The sequence below is a fragment of the Pelodiscus sinensis genome, unplaced genomic scaffold (assembly GCF_049634645.1).
Source record: "Pelodiscus sinensis isolate JC-2024 unplaced genomic scaffold, ASM4963464v1 ctg34, whole genome shotgun sequence".
In the NCBI taxonomy this organism is placed as follows: domain Eukaryota; kingdom Metazoa; phylum Chordata; order Testudines; family Trionychidae; genus Pelodiscus; species Pelodiscus sinensis.
The window spans coordinates 8,043,598-8,060,888 of record NW_027465849.1 but is presented as its reverse complement, the minus strand read 5'-3'; the positions used below and the strand labels follow the sequence as shown (position 1 = coordinate 8,060,888).

The following is a 17,291-nucleotide window of genomic DNA, read 5'->3' as shown; positions in this document are numbered from 1 at the left end:
GCTCCGTGCAAGGGGAAGGGGCGGTGCTCACTCCCCTGGTGCGTGGGGGGGCGGGGGCTCCGTGCAAGGGGAAGGGGCAGTGCTCACTCCCCTGGTGCGTGGGGGGGCGGGGGCTCCGTGCAAGGGGAGGGGGCGGTGCTCACTCCCCTGGTGCGTGGGGGGCGGGGGCTCCGTGCAAGGGGAGGGGGCGGTGCTCACTCCCCTGGTGGGTGTGGGGGCGGGGGCTCCGTGCAAGGGGAGGGGGTGGTGCTCACTCCCCTGGTGCGTGGGGGGGCGGGGGCTCCGTGCAAGGGGAGGGGGCGGTGCTCACTCCCCTGGTGGGTGTGGGGGCGGGGGCTCCGTGCAAGGGGAGGGGGCGGTGCGCACTCCCCTGGTGCGTGGGGGGCGGGGGCTCCGTGCAAGGGGAAGGGGCGGTGCTCACTCCCCTGGTGCGTGGGGGGGCGGGGGCTCCGTGCAAGGGGAGGGGGCGGTGCTCACTCCCCTGGTGCGTGGGGAGGCGGGGGCTCCCTAGGAATTCAGCGCTGACCCTTCCCTGGGGGGAAGTCTTGGGCTGGGCGCAGATCTTGGGGAGCTCCCTCCTACCAGCTCCCCCCCCCACCACAGCCAGGCTCAGCAGCCCACAAGGCCTCGCGGCCGGGCTGCCGGCTTCCCCGCCCCGCCCGGGGGTCCCCGTGGCCCTACTGCACAGTCTCGGTGGCCTGCCCGCTGCTGGTGGACGTGGCCTCGCCCCTGAGGTCTGCCCCCTCCTCCTGGAGGGCGTAGGCCAGGCGGCGTCGCCCCACGCCCCGGCCCAGCCCCAGATAGATGATGGGGTGGAGGCCGCTGTTGGCGTAGGCCAGGCTGACCACCAGTGGCTCGGTGGCGGCCGCCAGCCGGTAGAGGCCGTCGCTGGGGGTGCGGGCAGCCAGGATCAGCCCCAGCACGTGGTAGGGCAGCCAGCAGGCGAAGAAGCTCACCAGCACCACCAGCACCACCACCGTGGGCCTGCGCCACCGCGCCACGCGGCTGCCCCGCAGCCGGGCCAGCACCAGGCCGTAGCAGGCGGCGATCACCACCAAGGGGACCAGGAAGCCGGCGGCGAAGCGGAAGGCGGCCACGGAGACCTCAGTGCCCAGCCCGGCCACGCGGGCGTAGTCCACGCCGCAGGTCACTTTGTCGGAGAAGGGCTCGGCGCGCACGGTCCGGAAGACGAGGGTCGGGAGCGTCAGGAGCAGGGCCAGCAGCCAGGCCGCCCCGCACACGGCCCAGGCCCGCCGGGGGGTGCGGTGGCGCGGGCCCCACGCGGGCCGGGTCACCAGGGCGCAGCGGTCCACGCTGATGGCCGTCAGGAGCAGCACGCTGGCGAACATGCTGAGGATGGTGAGGGAGGGGAGCAGCTTGCAGGCGGCGGCGCCCAGATCCCAGCGGTGGCCGCGGGCGGCGGGCACGGCCAGGAAGGGCAGCGCCAGGCAGCACAGCAGGTCCGCCCCCGCCAGGTGGAGGAACCAGACGGCGGTCACCGTGCGCTGCGGCCCGCAGCCCGTCACCCAGAGGACCGCCGCGTTGCCCGGCACGCCCAGCAGGAAGACCAGGGCGTAGAGCGCCAGCGCTGCCCATAGGACGGGGCTCGGCGGGGCGGGCGGGGCGCCGAAGTCGGGCGCGGTGAAGTTGGGGAGCAAGGCCCCCCCGTAATCCTCGTACCACTCGGTGACGTTCATTCCGCCCGGGTGCCGTTGCCTGCAAACACAAGTCGGTGTGAGTGACGGTCTCCCCTTCCGGCGCGGGAACGGCCACCGAGACCTCGGGGCCCAGCCCGGCCCCGGCCACGCAGGGGGGTGGCTGCAGGCACCCGCCGGGCCGGAATGGCGCTTCGGCGTGACGGGGGCCCCCTGCTTGCCCCCCCCCACGGCCCCGTTCCGTGCTGGGGTCCTGTAAAATCTTGCAGTGGTTACCGGGGGAAATATCGTTAAGCCATTAACGGCGGGGGGCCGGGCTGGAGCGCCCCCACCCACTGGGGCCAGGCTGGGTGGCCCCCCCGCTGCGGACAGGGGCTGCTCTGGAGTCCCGCTCTGCCCCAGGCTCTGTGGGGGGCCCTGTGGAGCCGGAGTTGCTCCAGCCCCCGCCGGTGAACCCGAATCCAGGTTCCAAGCCATCCGCTGGCCCAGTCGAGCGGGATCTCGGCGCCTCTGGCAGGGGACCCTGACTGGTTTGGCCGGGGAGCTATCAAGTGCCGGCTCCTACCCCCTGCTTGCAGCTGCCCCCGGGAGCCTCCTGCTTGCTGGGCAGGGGTGGGAGGGAGAAGGGGGGCTGATATCGGGGCGTCCTTTCTCCCCCCACTTCTGTACCCCATTCAGAGGGAGCTTGGCAAACCTGTGTCACACACACACACACACAGTTAAACGGTGCCCAGCCAGAGCCTGCTTCCTGAACCCCTGTCCTGCCTTGAACCCCGCCCCCCGCACCCAGCCTCCTGCCCCAGGCCTGTGCCCCCTGCCCCCCAACCTCCTACCCAGCCTGGTGCGAGGGAGGGAGGACGGGGCAGGCAGGGGGTTGGAATGAGCAGGGGAAGGCCTCGGAGAAGGGCGGGGCAGGGGCAGGGCCTCGGAAACGGGGCAGGAAGGACGTGGGGCCAGGGCATTTGGGGCTGATGTTGCCCTTACATTGAGACAGTGACCTCGTGGTTACCAAGCTTGGCGCCCGCTGTGCTAGACGCAGCCCGGCCTCCGGCCCCCCGGATCCCTCCCCCAGCCCCCGCTGTGCCCGGCGCGGCCCGGCCTCCGGCCCCCCGGATCCCTCCCCCAGCCCCCGCTGTGCCCGGTGGGGCCCGGCCTCCGGCCCCCCGGATCCCTCCCCCAGCCCCCGCTGTGCCCGGTGGGGCCCGGGGGGGGCTGCGCGCAGAGGGCAGGGCAGGCTCTGCCCCAATGAGCCAGCAATGCCAAGAGAGAAAAGCCGACTCGGGCTCCCTCCTGGCGGGCACCACGCGATGGAAACCACTCACCCCAGCCCGCGCCGGGTGTCTGCAGCAGCACCGCAAGCCGGCGCCTTCCCCGCTGGCTGTCCCCACCCCGCCGGGGGCTGGCCGTCGCGGCCGGGCGGGGGTTGAAAGGGGAACAGCCTGGGGCACGGCAGGGTTAACGCCCCCTCCCCCCGGCAGCTCCCCCAGAAAGCCCGGGCCCGGCGGGTGCTGACACGGCGGTTTCTTGGTGTCACAGCAGCCAGGCGTGGATTGAGCAACGGGGCCTGCCCGCCGGGAGCCGAACACAAAGCCGCAGGCGATGGGGAAGCCGCAGGGCGGAGCAGGGTGCAGCCTGCAGGGGGGGTGACGGAAAATGCCAGGAATCCCCCGCCCACCCTCCGGCCTGGCGCTGCCTCCCCCCCGCACAGGCAGGGAGGACCGGCGCACCGGCCGCCTGGCACAGCTGTGACCGACGTGCGCTGGGCCCCACGGGGAACGAGAGCCCAGGGCCACCAGCGACCTGGCAAACTCGTTGCATCTGGCAGCGTCCGACTGGCCCAGCGCAGGGGAACCTAAGACCCCGGGGGGGGGACGCAGGTGGCCCCCGGCTTGGGGATCCAGCCCCTGAGGTTCCCGGCTTCCCACTCGTGTGCGGCCCCCCACTGATTTTCCGGGGGCTCAGCGCCCCCCCCCCACGACCCAAAAATGGTCCCCAGCCTTGCTCTAGCCCAGCTGGGCAGAGGCAGAGAACATGTGCCCGGGCACAGCCCCCGAAGCAGGCACCCGCCCCGGCCGTGCTGCAGTTCTGACCCCCACCCCTCCCGGGCTCCGGGACAGCCCCAGAGCTGGGCTGGGCTGCAGGGGTGGCTGTGTCAGCAGCTGCTGGGTTTGCTGAGAGCAGCACCATTCCCCACAGCTGTCCTGTGACAGGCCTCCAAATAGCTCCCGAAAGGGGAACTGCACCCCTGCCTTGGGGAGGGGCGAGGCCCGGACACAGCTGCCGAATTGCCCTGCCCTCCCCCCACCCCGAGGGCTGGCCCCAGCGTCAGGGCACGGCTACACTACAGCGCTATTCCCAATTCACTTCATTCCAAATAGTGAATTCGAAGGAAGCGAATTCGAAATAACGCAGCTAGACACAAAATCTATTTCGAAATAGCGCGTCCACGCGGAGTGGACCCTGAACCGGAGTTAAGTCTGGCTGGAGCCAGTGCGGGCAGGGCATCAGGTTAGGACTTAGCGTGTGGGGCTGCTGCCGGAGGCTAACTGAGCTCTGTGCTTAAAGGGACCCGACCCCCACCCCGGACAGACAGGTCATAGGGTTCCCCTCTTGCTTGTCTGCCTCGTTGGGGGACAGCAGAGCAGTCCTGTCTTGGAGAGCCCTGAGCGCCCGCACTCGGGACACCAGAGCACTCGGCCACATGGAGCCAGAGCTGCCCCTGGGCACGCCGGTGCGTCTCGTGGGGTCGTTGTCATCAGCCCAGCTGCACTAGCTGCAGGCTGCCATCCGGGGGGGCTGTCAGGATCCAGGAGGCCCTGTGGGAGAGCGTCCACCCCGAGGAGCCCTCAGAGCCTCCCTGGTCCTCCCCACTGGGGGCTCGTGCCCCATTCCTCCCTCACGTCCTTCCACTTACCCCTCCCTAGCCCCCCTTCCTGATGTCAAATAAAACACACGTGTGTTCAAAAATAGAAACTGGGTTTATTGAACAAAACTGGGGGGGGGGGGGATGAGTCTGGGGGGGAGACTGGGAAAAGGAGGTGGGAGGGGGGAAAAAGAGGGTGGGGGAGGGGAGGGGGAAACCTGGGAGGAGGGAGCTGGAAGGGGGAAGATGGGGGAGGGGAAGCTCAGGGTTGGGGGTCTCGCTGGACCAACCTGACTTTCATGCGAACCTGCTCCTGGGTTCGCATGTGGCCTTCGGTGGCCAGGCTGGCAGGTATCCTGCCCTAGACGGGCATGTTCCTCCGTCTAGTGCGGAGATCATGGATGTTGGGGGCATCCCCCCCAAACCTGAATAAGGTCCATGATCTCCACCCTGGACCAGGAAGGCGCCCGCCTTCTCCAGCCCCTGGCAGACTGCTCCAGGGGAGCGGTGGAGGGCTGGCTGCCAGTGGCTCGCTGGCTTATGTTTTGGGGCCACTGGATCGGGGGCCCCGGTGGCCACTGCTGGCTCTGGGCTGGCAGGCTTGGAGCTGGCACAGGCCCTGTGGCCGGGGTCTACCCCTTTAACGGCTCCGGGGCTGGGGGAGAGGAGAGTAAGTTTTCCTGGTTGTGCCCAAAGTGGCCACCAGGGCTCCCTGGGAAGGGCTGGTGCCCGCCTATTTCGAATGAAGTGTCTACACGGCGCTTATTTCAAATTAGCTCATTCGAATTAGGTGTGACTCCTCGTAGAATGAGGTTTTCCTCATTCGAAATAAGGGCGCCACTATTTCGAATTTATTTCAAAATAGCGGTTTGTAGGTGTAGGCGCTATTACAGTTCATTCGAAATAACGGCGGTTATTTCGAATGAATTCTGTAGCGTAGACAACCCCTTAGGCTGTGTCTAGACAGACTGGCATGATTTTGCACAAATATTTTTAACGGAAAACTTTTTCCGTTAAAAGTATTTGCGCAAGAGAGCGTCTAGACTGGCCTGTGCCTTTGCGCAAAAGATTCGCTTGTGCGCAAGAGCATCCGTGCCAGTGTAGACGCTCTCTTGCGCAAGAAAGCTCTGGTGGCCATTTTAGCCATCGGGCTTTCTTGCGCAAGAAAGTAACGTGGCTGTCTACACTGGCCTCTTGAGCAAGAATACATGCGCAAGAGGGCTTAGCCCTGAGCGGGAGCGTCGGAGTATTTGCACAAGAACCACTGATTTTGTACAAAGTCAGTGCTCTTGCGCAAATACTCGCGGCTAGTGTAGACAGGCGGCAAGATTTTGCACAAAAGCGGCCACTTTTGCGCAAAATCATGCCAGTCTAGACGCACCTTAGAGTGTAGCCAAACCTACCCCTCCACTGGGCTCTGAACTTGTCTGGGGTGTGAGCAGGGGCTGGTCTTTGGGGCAGCAAGGGGGCTGGGCTAGGCTCGGGGCCTGGAGGTTGGCACGCAATACACAGATGCTCTACACCGGGCGGCCGAGCCAGCCAACCCTGGGCTCAGAGTCATGAGGCTACAGCCTCCAGGAACCACCAGGCTGCGTGTCAGGTGCTGGGAAAAGAACAGGCGGTGGCGGGCCCCACCCTCGGCACACCCCTGTCCCAGGCTGCGCCCCACAGCCGGCCAACGGGGCGCCCGCGTTTCCGTTCGTGAGCCAACCTCCGGACACCGGGGCAAACGCAGCGACAGAGGCACGTTTATTCGTGGGACACGGGGGGCGCCCGGGAGCGGCACCACGCACCGACCACCGCCGTGCGAGAACACGCGTGCCGCCCCTGCACATCCCCGCTTTGTGGACAGCTCCAGAGGTAACCATTTAGGGCCAACCTGGCGGTACCCACAGGTGATGGAGAGGCCTCGCCAATGGGGGGGGACCAAGTCTTGGGATCTCCCCTCCCCAAATGTACTAGCCCAGCCCCCTCCGGCGCTGGCGTGTGAGAGGAACGCGAGGTGACTTTTCTGCTCCTCAGTCGGTGCCCACGTCCGTGAGGCGGGCAGGGGAGTCCAAGCCACGAGGCTTGCAGGGGGCCCTCGGCCCAGAGGCGAGGGAGAAAGGGGGAGACCTTTTCCCACCTCTGTATTGTAAGGCCCCGACGGCCTTGGCTTGCAGCCAGACGGAAAGAGCAGCCCTCAGCAGAGAAGGGAACAGCGCCCCAGCTGGGGACAGAAAACGGGCTTTGACGGCGCTCGGCCGGCCAGAAACAAGAGCTGTCGTCGGTTTGCCTCTCGGGTCCCCGCTGCGCTCTGGTTGGTCTGCCCGGCTCGGGAATTGTCCCTGTCTGCCGGCTGTTTCATTGGGACAGGCCTAACTCAATCCAGATGGCGTGGAGAGATTGGGGAGGGGAATCCAGGTTATTCGGGGGGTGGGGCGAGTCACATGTCAGTCTCATGACTGCCTCAGCAGGACAGGTTTAAAACAAACCAAAGGACATTTTGCTTCACGCAGCGCACAGCCAACCTGTGGAACTCCTTGCCGGAGGAGACTGGGCTAGCTGCCTAAACTGACAGGTTACATCTGCACCCCAGGAACGGAGGAAGGGAAATTAAGAGGGTTATACTTGGAGCTCCAGGAACTAGGCCAAGGGTGGGCAAGGTACAGCCCGTGGGCCGAATCCAGCCCACCCAGCCATTTGATCCGGCCAGCCCTGCCCCCGGCCGATCCAGACCCGGGACAGGGGAGCATCCCACTAGGGATGCGTGGCATCTTTTCTGTCCGAGGCCCCACCCCTTCTGGGGGCAGAGCCAGTCCGCGACCATGTATCAAAATCTATGATGTGACCCCCCCCTGCAAAAATCATTGCCCACCCCTGAGCGAGGCCGTAGCGTGCGCATGCGACGGGGGATTGTGCGTGGGTCACCGGGCGCGGCAGGGAAAAGGGCAGGCGAATTCCCCGGATCACACCCCGCGCCCTCGCCATTGGGTCCGGGTGGCTGCCCTGGAGGGCGTGAACCCCAGAGAACAGCGTGCGGCTAACGAGGGGCAGCCGCACGATAGGGGGCTGAGAATTGGGCTGCCAATCGCTGAGCCGTCACATGGCGCTGGAGGCACCCAACAGGACCCTCCCCTGGGGGTTCAAGGGTCAGGGCAGGACTTGCGCTGCCTCAGTTTCCCACCTCTGCCCGGCCAGTCCCAGAGGCCGGTGACGGAGCAGGAGCCACGCGCCGACCAGGGATGGCCGCTCTCTAGGAGCCGTGGCGGGATGAAGCCGTGGGATCACTGCAGTCGGCCTCCAGCGGCACAAACAAGCCGGCAGGCAGCTGGACAGCTGAAGATAAGCTGGAATGGTGGCAGGAGATAAGGCCGGGCCGGCCAGGGAGCCCCGGGGGGGGCCCCGCTGGGGGGAAACAGGGTGGCATGTGGGAGCTGCTGGGGTGAGTGAAGATGCCTCGCACCCCATGGCAGGGTTGGCTCAGGGAAGATAGAAATAGGTGTGGCAGGTAATGCAGGCAAGAGAAGGCATTGCCTTCTGAAAACCACCTACGCTGGCATTGGGCGGGGCTTGGGCAGGGGAGGAGTTATGAAGGGGCGTGGTCTATGAGGAAGGGGTGTGGCTATGGGCAGAAGGGGCGGGGCCGGGGACGCAGGGAGGGAGGGGAATCAAGACAGGCGCCTGGAGGCGAGTGAGGCACTGAAGGGGAATCAGGATAATGAAGCCACGAATATGCAGATATGCCAATTTAGAAGCGGGCTCGTGAGCAGCAAAGCTCCTCCCACAGCCTGACGGGGCCCCGCGACCGCGCCACCCCCCCCCCCAAAGTAGCCATAGCAAGCGGCGGGGGGCGGCCCGGCTCACAGGCCGGCGCTCAGTTCCTCCGCGGTGGACTTGGTCTCCAGCGTGGCTCTGGTCTTGGTGCGGCTGTCCCCCGTGGAGTGCAGCGAGTCCTCGCTCAGCACGTTGCGCAGGATGGCCTTGAGCGAGCGCTGGAAGCGGGCCTGGAAGTCCTGCCCCATGATGACGTAGATGATGGGGTTGATGCAGCTGTTGACGTAGGCCAGGCCCACGATCAGGGGGTCGGCCGCGGAGGCCCCTATGAACAGCGGGCTGTGGCGGCCGTGGGTCGCCAGGATGAGCCCCAGCACGTGGTAGGGCAGCCAGCACACGAAGAAACCCACCAGCACCACCAGCACCACCTTCATGGTCTTGCGGGAGCGGTTGAAGCGGCTGCGGTGCAGCCGGGCCAGCACCAGGCCGTAGCAGGCGGCGATCACCACCAAGGGGACCAGGAAGCCGGCGGCGAAGCGGAAGGCGGCCACGGAGACCTCGAGGGCTGGCCCGTGACCGGCCACGAGGGCGTAGTCCATGACACACGTCACCTTGTCGGAGAAGGGCTCGGCGCGCACGGTCCGGAAGACGAAGGTCGGGAGCGTCATGAGCAGGGCCAGGAGCCAGGCCGCCCCGCACACGCCCCAGGCCCGCCCAGGGGTGCGATGGTTCTGGCACCACACGGGCCGGGTCACCAGGGCGCAGCGGTCCACGCTGATGGCCGTCAGGAGCAGCACGCTGGCGAACATGTTGAGGATGGTGAGGGAGGGGAGCAGCTTGCAGGCGAAGGCGCCCAGATTCCAGCGGTGGCCGCGGATGGCGGGCACGGCCAGGAAGGGCAGCGCCAGGCAGCACAGCAGGTCCGCCACCGCCAGGTTGAGAAACCAGACCGTGTTCACCGTGCGCTTCATCTTGCAGCCCGTCACCCAGATGACCGCCGCGTTCCCCGGCACGCCCAGCAGGAAGACGAGGATGTAGAGCACCAGCGACACCCACAGGATGGGGGACACCTTGACAGGCTGCGGCGACGGCGTGCCGAAGTCTATGGGCGCGGTGAAGTTCAAATTCTTATAGTCATAGTCATCTGAGTCGTCGTAGGTGTTCATTCTCCACCAGCCTCGGAGTCCTACAAACAAGCAACACAAGACGCACTCTAGTCAGATTGCACCAGAAGCGCAGGGGTGCGTTCAGACACAGCTCCCGACTGACCTGCGGAACTCACCGCCACATGATCTCTCTCCAGTGAGGAGTTTAGCGGGACTTTACAGCAAGGACGTTTGTACCCACGGGACCACTTGGCGTCCTGCTGGGAGGGACACGGGACTAGGATCTATACGAACTGACCGGCGCTGGGTGTGGGGGGAGAACCGCTCCCTGGCTCTTTGAGGGCCCTGCTGCAGGCGGGATACTCTGCCAGATGGGCTGTGGCTTCATCCATGCTAGGGAAGAGCAATGTTTCCCCCTCGGCATGCCGCCCCTCCAGGAGAGATTCAAATGCCACCCAGCCAATTGGCAGAGTGCCCACCCCCTGCACCACCAGAGTCTCTTGGTGGTGCACACCTGCACATGCCTTGGCGCACAGAACAAAAATGATCCCGCACATGGATGGAAAACATTAGTGGGAACATTGGCGGGCACCCCAGACCTTGGCTGAGTGGCTGTGAAGTCTGAGGGCTCATCCCCATCCCTACCCCCCAAAATCCTGCTCTGGAGAACATTCCTGGTTTGGGGATGGGACTTGAACCCCACAGCCCATCCTGCGCCTGCCCCCTTGCAGCCGCCAGCATTCGCACTGGGCCGGCTGCCTGCAAGCACCCATGGGTGGGAGGACTGAGGTCTCCAGTCCACGGGGGGCTAAGGGCCTGGCCCGAGCAGCTTCGTGTTCTGCCCCGGAGCGACCCGGTCGCAGGGCGACTGCACATCGGAGCCCGTTGCCCAATGTGGCTTCCTGCCCATGACAAAACCGCAACGCTGCGCAATCCGGGCCGAGAGGAAAAAACAACCCTTAGTTATAAAGCCTCTTTCCGGGCCAGGGCCCTGCGCTGCAGCCCCCCTCGGATGGGTGCCGGCTGCTGCACTGCCTCCGGACCAGGCCCTGAGCCAAAGGGCAGCGATCGGGCACCGCTCCGGTTCACGGCTTCTCCCCCAGCTCGGGGAGCGGGAGCGGCCGGCTCCCTAGGGGCTGCAGGGTTCCTGGGCCCTATTCCCAGCTCCGGGAGGGCAGTGAAGCCTAGTGGTCAGTCAGGCACCAGCGTCTCCCCCCGGCACGTCACTTCGCTCCCCTTGGCTCTCGACCTGACCGCCGCGCGGTTGCTGCGGGGTTTCTAGCCAGTTTGCAGAAGGAAGGAAGTTTTGTAACGCTGGAGCCTTGCTGCCGGGGCTTGGAGCAGGGGGGGTGGGGACGCCATTGGGGGGTGGACAGCTCAGGGGGGGTCCCCAGCAGGCCGGCTGTGCACCGCTCCAACCCGGAGGGGTCAAACACACCCCAAGCCCCCCGCTGCCAAAACCCATCGACTAGAGCTAGAGACCAGAACTGGGGGGGATCTCCAGCCGGTCCGCAAAGGGCAGTGGGAGCCGCTCCCCCGCCCCCTCCCCGAGCTGGGGTACGGGCTGGGGGGGGCTTTCCAGTCAGCTTGGCCCCTTTCCCACGCGACGGCGCCAGAGTAGGAGGCGAGTCCAGTGCAGCCCCCCCTGCGCTCACACGAGGCCAGCGGAGCGGGTCCCTGGGCACCGGCAGGCCAAGACTTCCCTTACTGCCATGAAGAATAATGGGGGCCCATTGGAGGGGAGGGGGCACTGGGGGGAGAGGGAACCAGGGAAGTGGGCGGAGGAGGGGAGAGAGTGAGGGAGGGGAAAGGGCAGGGGAGAGGAGAGGGGGGAGGGGCCGGGGCGTGGGAGAGGAGAGGGTGGGGGAGGGGCCAGGCGCGGGAGAGGAGAGGGTGGGGGCGGGGCCAGGCGCGGGAGAGGAGGGGGGGGCCAGGCGCGGGAGAGGAGAGGGTGGGGGCGCCGGAGAGGAGGGGGGAGGGGCCAGGCGCGGGAGAGGGGAGGGTGCGGGAGGGGCCAGGCGCGGGAGAGGAGAGGGTGCGGGAGGGGCCAGGCGCGGGAGAGGGGAGGGTGCGGGAGGGGCCAGGCGCGGGAGAGGGGAGGGTGCGGGAGGGGCCGGGTGCGGGAGAGGGGAGGGTGCGGGAGGGGCCGGGTGCGGGAGCGGGAACAGAGCATCATTTCAGCCCGGAAGGACACGGCCCGGCCGCACCGCAAAGCGCCCGGAGCCCGCCCCGAGCCGGCCACAGTCAATCTCGCGCTCCCGCTCCCCGAGCGCAGCCCCCGCCGCAGGCAGCCCGGCCCGGCCCGGGAGCCCCGCGTGGCGAACTGGCGCTTTGTGGGGAGCCGCCCGGAGCGGGCCCCGGGGGCAGCGAGCGGCAGGTCCCCCCCCCCCCCGAGGGGCAGCGTCTCCCCGGGCGGATGGACCCTCCCGTCAGCGAATGCAGCGGAGCAGCGGGCGGGTCCCGCAGGGGCACCGAGTCCAGGACCCGCCCCGACTCCATCGGCCCGGCCAGGGCTGGGCCAAGCCGGGACCTAGACACCCCCAGGGACGGAGATTCCACCCCCCCCCCCTCGGGAACCCAGCCCAGCGCTCCCCCCCCTCGGGAACCCAGCCCAGCGCTCCCCCCCCCGGGAACCCAGCCCAGCGCTCCCCCCCCCCCTCGGGAACCCAGCCCAGCGCTCCCCCCCCCTCGGGAACCCAGCCCAGCGCTCCCCCCCCTCGGGAACCCAGCCCAGCGCTCCCCCCCCCCCTCGGGAACCCAGCCCAGCGCTCCCCCCCCCCCCCAGGGAAATCGCTTTTCCTAATCTCCAACCTAGACCCCCCCCACTGCAAGGTGAGCCCCACTGCTCCTCGATCCGTCTGCCCCCCAGAACAGCCTCTCTCCAGCCTCTTTGGACCCCCCCCCCCCCCCCGCAGGGAGCTGCAGGCTGCTCCCAAATCCCCCCTCGCCCCCCCCTCGCTCTTCTCCCCTGCAGACGGGACAGGCCCCGATCCCTCGGCCTCCCCTCGCCGGCCACGCGCTCCAGCCCCCGAATCGTTTCCGTCGCCTCCGCTGGCCCCTGTCCAAGCGCCCCCGCCCCCGCCCTTTCCTCACGTCCAGCCTGAACCTCCCTCGCTGCAGTTTAGACCCAGCCCTGGGCTCCCCCAGCTCCCCGGGTGCCCCCCACATTCCCTTCCCCTGAGCTCCGGGGGCGCCGCAATGTACAGAGGGGAGCCGCGAACCACCGGACCGTCCCCCCCAGCCCCTCCGGCTGGCCACTAGCCTAGCCCGGCCCCCAGCGCCCCTCAGGCCCCGCCGGCCCGCAGAGCACGGCCAGGAGGACACTGGCATGCGGCCCCCGGCCCCACGGCAGGCCCCCGGCACGGGGAAGGGGCGAGCACTCACCCGTGTGGCCAGGCGTGGCTAGCGCGGTGCTGCAGCCCGAGGGTGCTTGCGCCTGCAGGCAGCACTGGCGAGGGTTTTATACGGCCAGAAAGAGGAAGCTCTGCGGCTTTGCACGCACGTTGCCTCAGGAGCAGGGAGAGGGGACTGAGGGGGGCTCCTTTTCACCCAGGGGTGGGGGGCCCCGGGCCCTGCCCCCCAGCCACCAGGGTGACTCCCAGCCGGCAGGGAGAACCGAAGGGTTCTTGGTTCCCCAGGACACAGCGTAGCACAGCGTCGGCACAGGGACCAGGAGCGGCCAGGACGGCCCATCTCGGGGAGAGGGGGGCCCAGAGCCAGGGTCTTACCCCCCTAGCCAGCAAGATCCACTCACACCCCACAGCCCAGTTCCCCCCGCAGCCAGCCCCGCCTCCGGCCCCTGTCCGGCTCCCCCGGAAAAAGGTGTCACCTGGTTACACCCCCTTCTCGGGTTCAGCGTCAGCCGCTGTGTATGGGGGGGGGGGGGGAGGCTGCTGCATCAAAATTCCCACCAACACCTCGCTATTGGTGCAGTGCCCAGGGAAACTGAGGCACGCACACATAGGGTTAGTACAGGACAGAACTCACCGGCAACATACAGTGAATGGAGAGTGTCCCATCCCCCGCTTCATCGTGTCCCCATTCCGCCCCGAGACCGGACTGAGCCAGTGTCATGTTACTGGAGTTTAAGGGAGCAGCCAGATCACTGCTACACCCATGGGGGGGGAGTTGCCCCAAAAATTGATACAAAGGGGGCCATGTAAGGTGTCAAACGAAAGCTTTCCTTCTACTGGTTCTGGATATGCTATCCATAGCCTTGTATGGTAGCTGGGTGTGGAATTATGAATACGGGTTCTGTGTCAATACCGGAAACTTCTCCGTTTGTGGCCGAACAACAGACAAGGAATGCCCAGCCCTTGGATGTGCTACTGAGCAAAGCTCCCGGGAACAATGGAGCTCTGAAGGCCAAAGACACACCTGGCCACTGGCCATGTGACCATCTGCAGCTTGGAAGAAGCGGGGCAAGAAATAAAGAGGCCTTGTGGCCGTCTCCATCTTGATGCTCAGCTCAGCTCTTCATCCCAGATGCAGCAGTGCAGGGATCAACGAGCGGGGAAGAACTGTGAACCCATCCTGACATAGGATGTGCACCAAGGACTTGTAAGCCAGCAGCTGTGACATCTCTGCTAGAGCCTGCACCGAGAACTGGCAGATTCGGTGCATGTAACGTACTATCCTTTAACAACCTCACTCTCAGGCTTTTCTTTCTTGTGATAATAAACCTTTAGATGTTAGATGCTAGAGGACTGGCTCAGCGTGATTTGTGGGTAAGATCCAGAGGGTAAATTGACCAGGGATCTGTGGCTGGTTTCTTGGAACCGGACAGAACTCATTCGGGGTAGGTGGGATTGGGTGCTAGGACCCCCCACCTGTGTATGAGGCCCGGGGCCATCTGGGGCACGGATATTGCTGGGGTGTCGGAGGGGTTTTGCTCGTGAGGCTTCAGGCAGGCAGCTGGAATGCTCGGTGGGACTGGTGTGTGGCCTATTTGGGAAGGTCTCCAGTCTGGGGGTGGAAGGAGCCCCGAATTTGAGCAATTCGCCTTGAGCAGACGCCCTCAGCTGTGCCCAGACCTGGCCTATCACAGGCCCCTGTCCGGCATCCCCGGAAAAGGTGTCACCTGGTTACACCCCCTTCCGGGGTTCAGTGTCAGCCACTGTGTATGTGGGGGGGGGGGGCTGCTGCACCGAAATTCCCACCACCTGGCTATTGGGGCAGTGCCCAGGGAAACTGAGGCACACCCATGGGGTTAGTACAGGACAGAACTCAGCAGCAACATAAAGTGAAGGGAGAACATCCCATCCCCATCGTCACATCTCCCCCGCCCCCCTCCCCCCCAAGACCAGACTGAGCCAGGTCACGTAGCCAGCAGCCTGGGGAAGTTCAGACCCCCCCCATTCCAGGACAGTGCCCCCCTTTCCATGCCCCCCCCCCTCCAGGATGTAGTCCGGAGGAAGCCGGCTCCACCTCAGCAGCTCGACACTGGCACCGCGAAGGGCTTGGCTCGGTTTGGGTTGCCCCACACCAGGGCTCTGGCCAGGGCCTCCCTCAGTGCAGAGCCCCCTGGCCTGGCTCAGGCCAGCCCACCCTGCCCGGCCTCCCCTTCTCACACGGCTCCATGAGCAGGGCGGCGATGGAGCTAACATGGGGCACAAACCTCCGGGCGCACCCACCTTCCCCATGCAGGCCTGGGCCCGCTGCTCCGGCTGGGGACCGGCCAGCTCCGGCTTCCACTTTACAGCCCAGGTGAGACCCCTCCGCCATCCCCACCCTCCACTTCCAGCCTGCAGCCGGTCCAGCCCCCGGATAGCCAGGGACACTCGGTGCTCCCAGGTCTGGCTGCAGACGCCAAAATCCTTGCTGTGCGCCAGGGCGAAGCTCTCCATCCCCCGCAGCGGCTGGACCACCAGGTGCTGGAAGGCGGCCGGCGCCCCCTGGAGGCCGAAAGGCAGGAGCAGGCACTCTCGGCGGCCCAGCGGGGTGATGAACGCTGATTTCAGCCTGGCCTCGGGGGCCAGCGGCACCTGCCAGTAGCCCTTGGGGAGGTTGTGACGGCGCGGCCGGGACCCCCCAGACCTACACCCCCACCTGCAGCCAATAGAACGGGGGGTTAGTGCTTCTCAGAGATACAGCACGGCCCGGGTTCAAGGTGGACAGCGGCGTAAGGGGCAGGCAGCCCCAGACCCCTTGGGGCAGGGTACCCAGGCCCCTGAAGCCCCAGGCCCCTTGGGGCAGGGGTACCCAGGCCCCTGAAGCCCCAGGCCCCTTGGGGCAGGGGTACCCAGGCCCCTGAAGCCCCAGGCCCCTTGGGGCGGGGTACCCAGGCCCCTGAAGCCCCAGACCCCTTGGGGCAGGGTACCCAGGCCCCTGAAGCCCCAGGCCCCTTGGGGCAGGGTACCCAGGCCCCTGAAGCCCCAGGCCCCTTGGGGCAGGGTACCCAGGCCCCTGAAGGCCCAGGCCCCTTGGGGCAGGGTACCCAGGCCCCTGAAGCCCCAGGCCCCTTGGGGCAGGGGTACCCAGGCCCCTAAAGCCCCAGGCCCCTTGGGGCGGGGTACCCAGGCCCCTGAAGCCCCAGACCCCTTGGGGCGGGGTACCCAGGCCCCTGAAGCCCCAGACCCCTTGGGGCAGGGGTACCCAGGCCCCTGAAGCCCCAGGCCCCTTGGGGCAGGGGTACCCAGGCCCCTAAAGCCCCAGGCCCCTTGGGGCAGGGGTACCCAGGCCCCTGAAGCCCCAGGCCCCTTGGGGCAGGGTACCCAGGCCCCTGAAGCCCCAGACCCCTTGGGGCGGGGTACCCAGGCCCCTGAAGCCCCAGGCCCCTTGGGGCAGGGTACCCAGGCCCCTGAAGCCCCAGCACTCGGCTTAGTCTGTTCTCTTCATGTTTGCCCAGCCAACCTGCCCAACTCCCAGGCCCTGCCCCCAGCCACCTCCCTCCCTTTGTCTCTCCCCCCGGAAGAGCCTTGTTACCTGCCCAGGCCGGGACTGCGTGTCTGGGCCAATCCCCACGTGGGGGAGTCAGTGGGAATCCCACAGCGCAGCACGGGGGACCCCGGGTTCCAGAGCAGACAGCCCCGCACAGCTGTCCAGGGTGGTGAGGTAGCTGGCTCCCCCCAGCTTGTCCAGGAGCTCGTCCAGCCTAGGCAGGGAGGACGCATGAGGTACAGTGATGGCGCTGAGCTTCCACGCAGAACCGGATCGACCCGTCCTCGGGGACCAGCACCCCGGGAGAGGCCCAGAGTCTGGAGGGTGGATGGATCACCCCTAGCGCCAGCATGTCCCGGACCTCTCTCTCCAGGTCCTGGGCCACCTTCCCCGGAGCTCTGAACGGGGAGCAGCGTGCAGGGGGGTGGGTGCCCGTCTCCACCCCGACAGCCAGGGAAAACACAACTGGGGAAATGCAACCTAGGTGGGGTTACCAGAAGGGGGGTGCGTCACCGGCTGGATTAACGGTTCTGAGGTTATCAATGGCTCACAGCAATGCAGAGTAAGGGGGAGTCCACAGGGTCTGTTTGGGGACCGGTTCTGTCCACTATCTTCATCAATCATTTTGAATTTGGCACAGAGAGGAGGCTTATGAAGTTTGCGGCTGATCCCAAGCTGGGAGGGGTTGCAGGGCAGGGTCATAACTCAACCTGATCTGGACAAGCTGGAGCAATGGTGTCAGGTAACGAGGACAAAGTGGAAGGCCACATGCAAAGTGCTCCACTGCGGAAGGAACAATCCATGTCACACACACAGAGGCTGTGTCTACACTGGCCCCTTTTTCTGGAAAATCACCCACTTTTCCGGACAAACTTGCCAGCTGTCTGCACTGGCCGCTTGAATTTCCGCAAAAGCACTTTCCTACTGTAAGAAATCAGGGCTTCTTGCGGAAATACTATGCTGCTCTTGTTCAGGCAAAAGTCCCGGCCAGTGTAGAGAGCTGAGATTTGTTTTCTGCAAAAAAGCCCCGAT

General features: G+C 66.3%; 2 protein-coding genes across 6 annotated transcripts; both read right to left on the bottom strand.

Annotated features, from left to right (window-relative positions):
- Positions 1-254: 254 nt before the first annotated feature.
- Positions 255-7,968, bottom strand: LOC142823774 (C5a anaphylatoxin chemotactic receptor 1-like). Of its 2 annotated transcripts, none has more exons than XM_075915116.1 (2): positions 7,685-7,968; positions 255-1,716 (listed from the first exon to the last, which is right to left on the bottom strand). In XM_075915116.1, exons 1-2 carry the CDS (start codon positions 7,966-7,968, stop codon positions 678-680), a joined length of 1,323 nt encoding a protein of 440 aa, XP_075771231.1. In that variant the 3' UTR covers positions 255-677. The 2 variants fall into 2 exon arrangements, with proteins under 2 accessions (XP_075771231.1, XP_075771232.1); XM_075915117.1 differs by lacking the exon at positions 7,685-7,968 and adding an exon at positions 2,978-3,638.
- LOC106732070 (C5a anaphylatoxin chemotactic receptor 1-like) lies at positions 4,620-13,462 on the bottom strand. Of its 4 annotated transcripts, none has more exons than XM_075915119.1 (2): positions 13,368-13,462; positions 4,620-9,460 (listed from the first exon to the last, which is right to left on the bottom strand). In XM_075915119.1, exon 2 carries the CDS (start codon positions 9,438-9,440, stop codon positions 8,361-8,363), a length of 1,080 nt encoding a protein of 359 aa, XP_075771234.1. In that variant the 5' UTR covers positions 9,441-9,460; positions 13,368-13,462; the 3' UTR covers positions 4,620-8,360. The 4 variants fall into 4 exon arrangements, with proteins under 4 accessions (XP_075771234.1, XP_075771235.1, XP_075771233.1 ...); XM_075915120.1 differs by having other exon boundaries at positions 13,379-13,396; XM_075915118.1 differs by lacking the exon at positions 13,368-13,462 and adding an exon at positions 12,765-12,856.
- Between the last annotated feature and the right edge of the window lie 3,829 nt (positions 13,463-17,291).

Excerpts from the sequence above, each read along its gene's own strand:
- LOC106732070 (XM_075915119.1), bottom strand. The coding sequence starts at position 9,440 with ATGAACACCTACGACGACTCAGATGACTATGACTATAAGAATTTGAAC.
- LOC142823774 (XM_075915116.1), bottom strand. The coding sequence starts at position 7,968 with ATGGGGTGCGAGGCATCTTCACTCACCCCAGCAGCTCCCACATGCCAC. Across the intron at positions 1,717-7,684 it reads CTGGGACTGGCCGGGCAGAG|GCAACGGCACCCGGGCGGAA; the intron begins GTGGGAAACTGA and ends TTGTGTTTGCAG.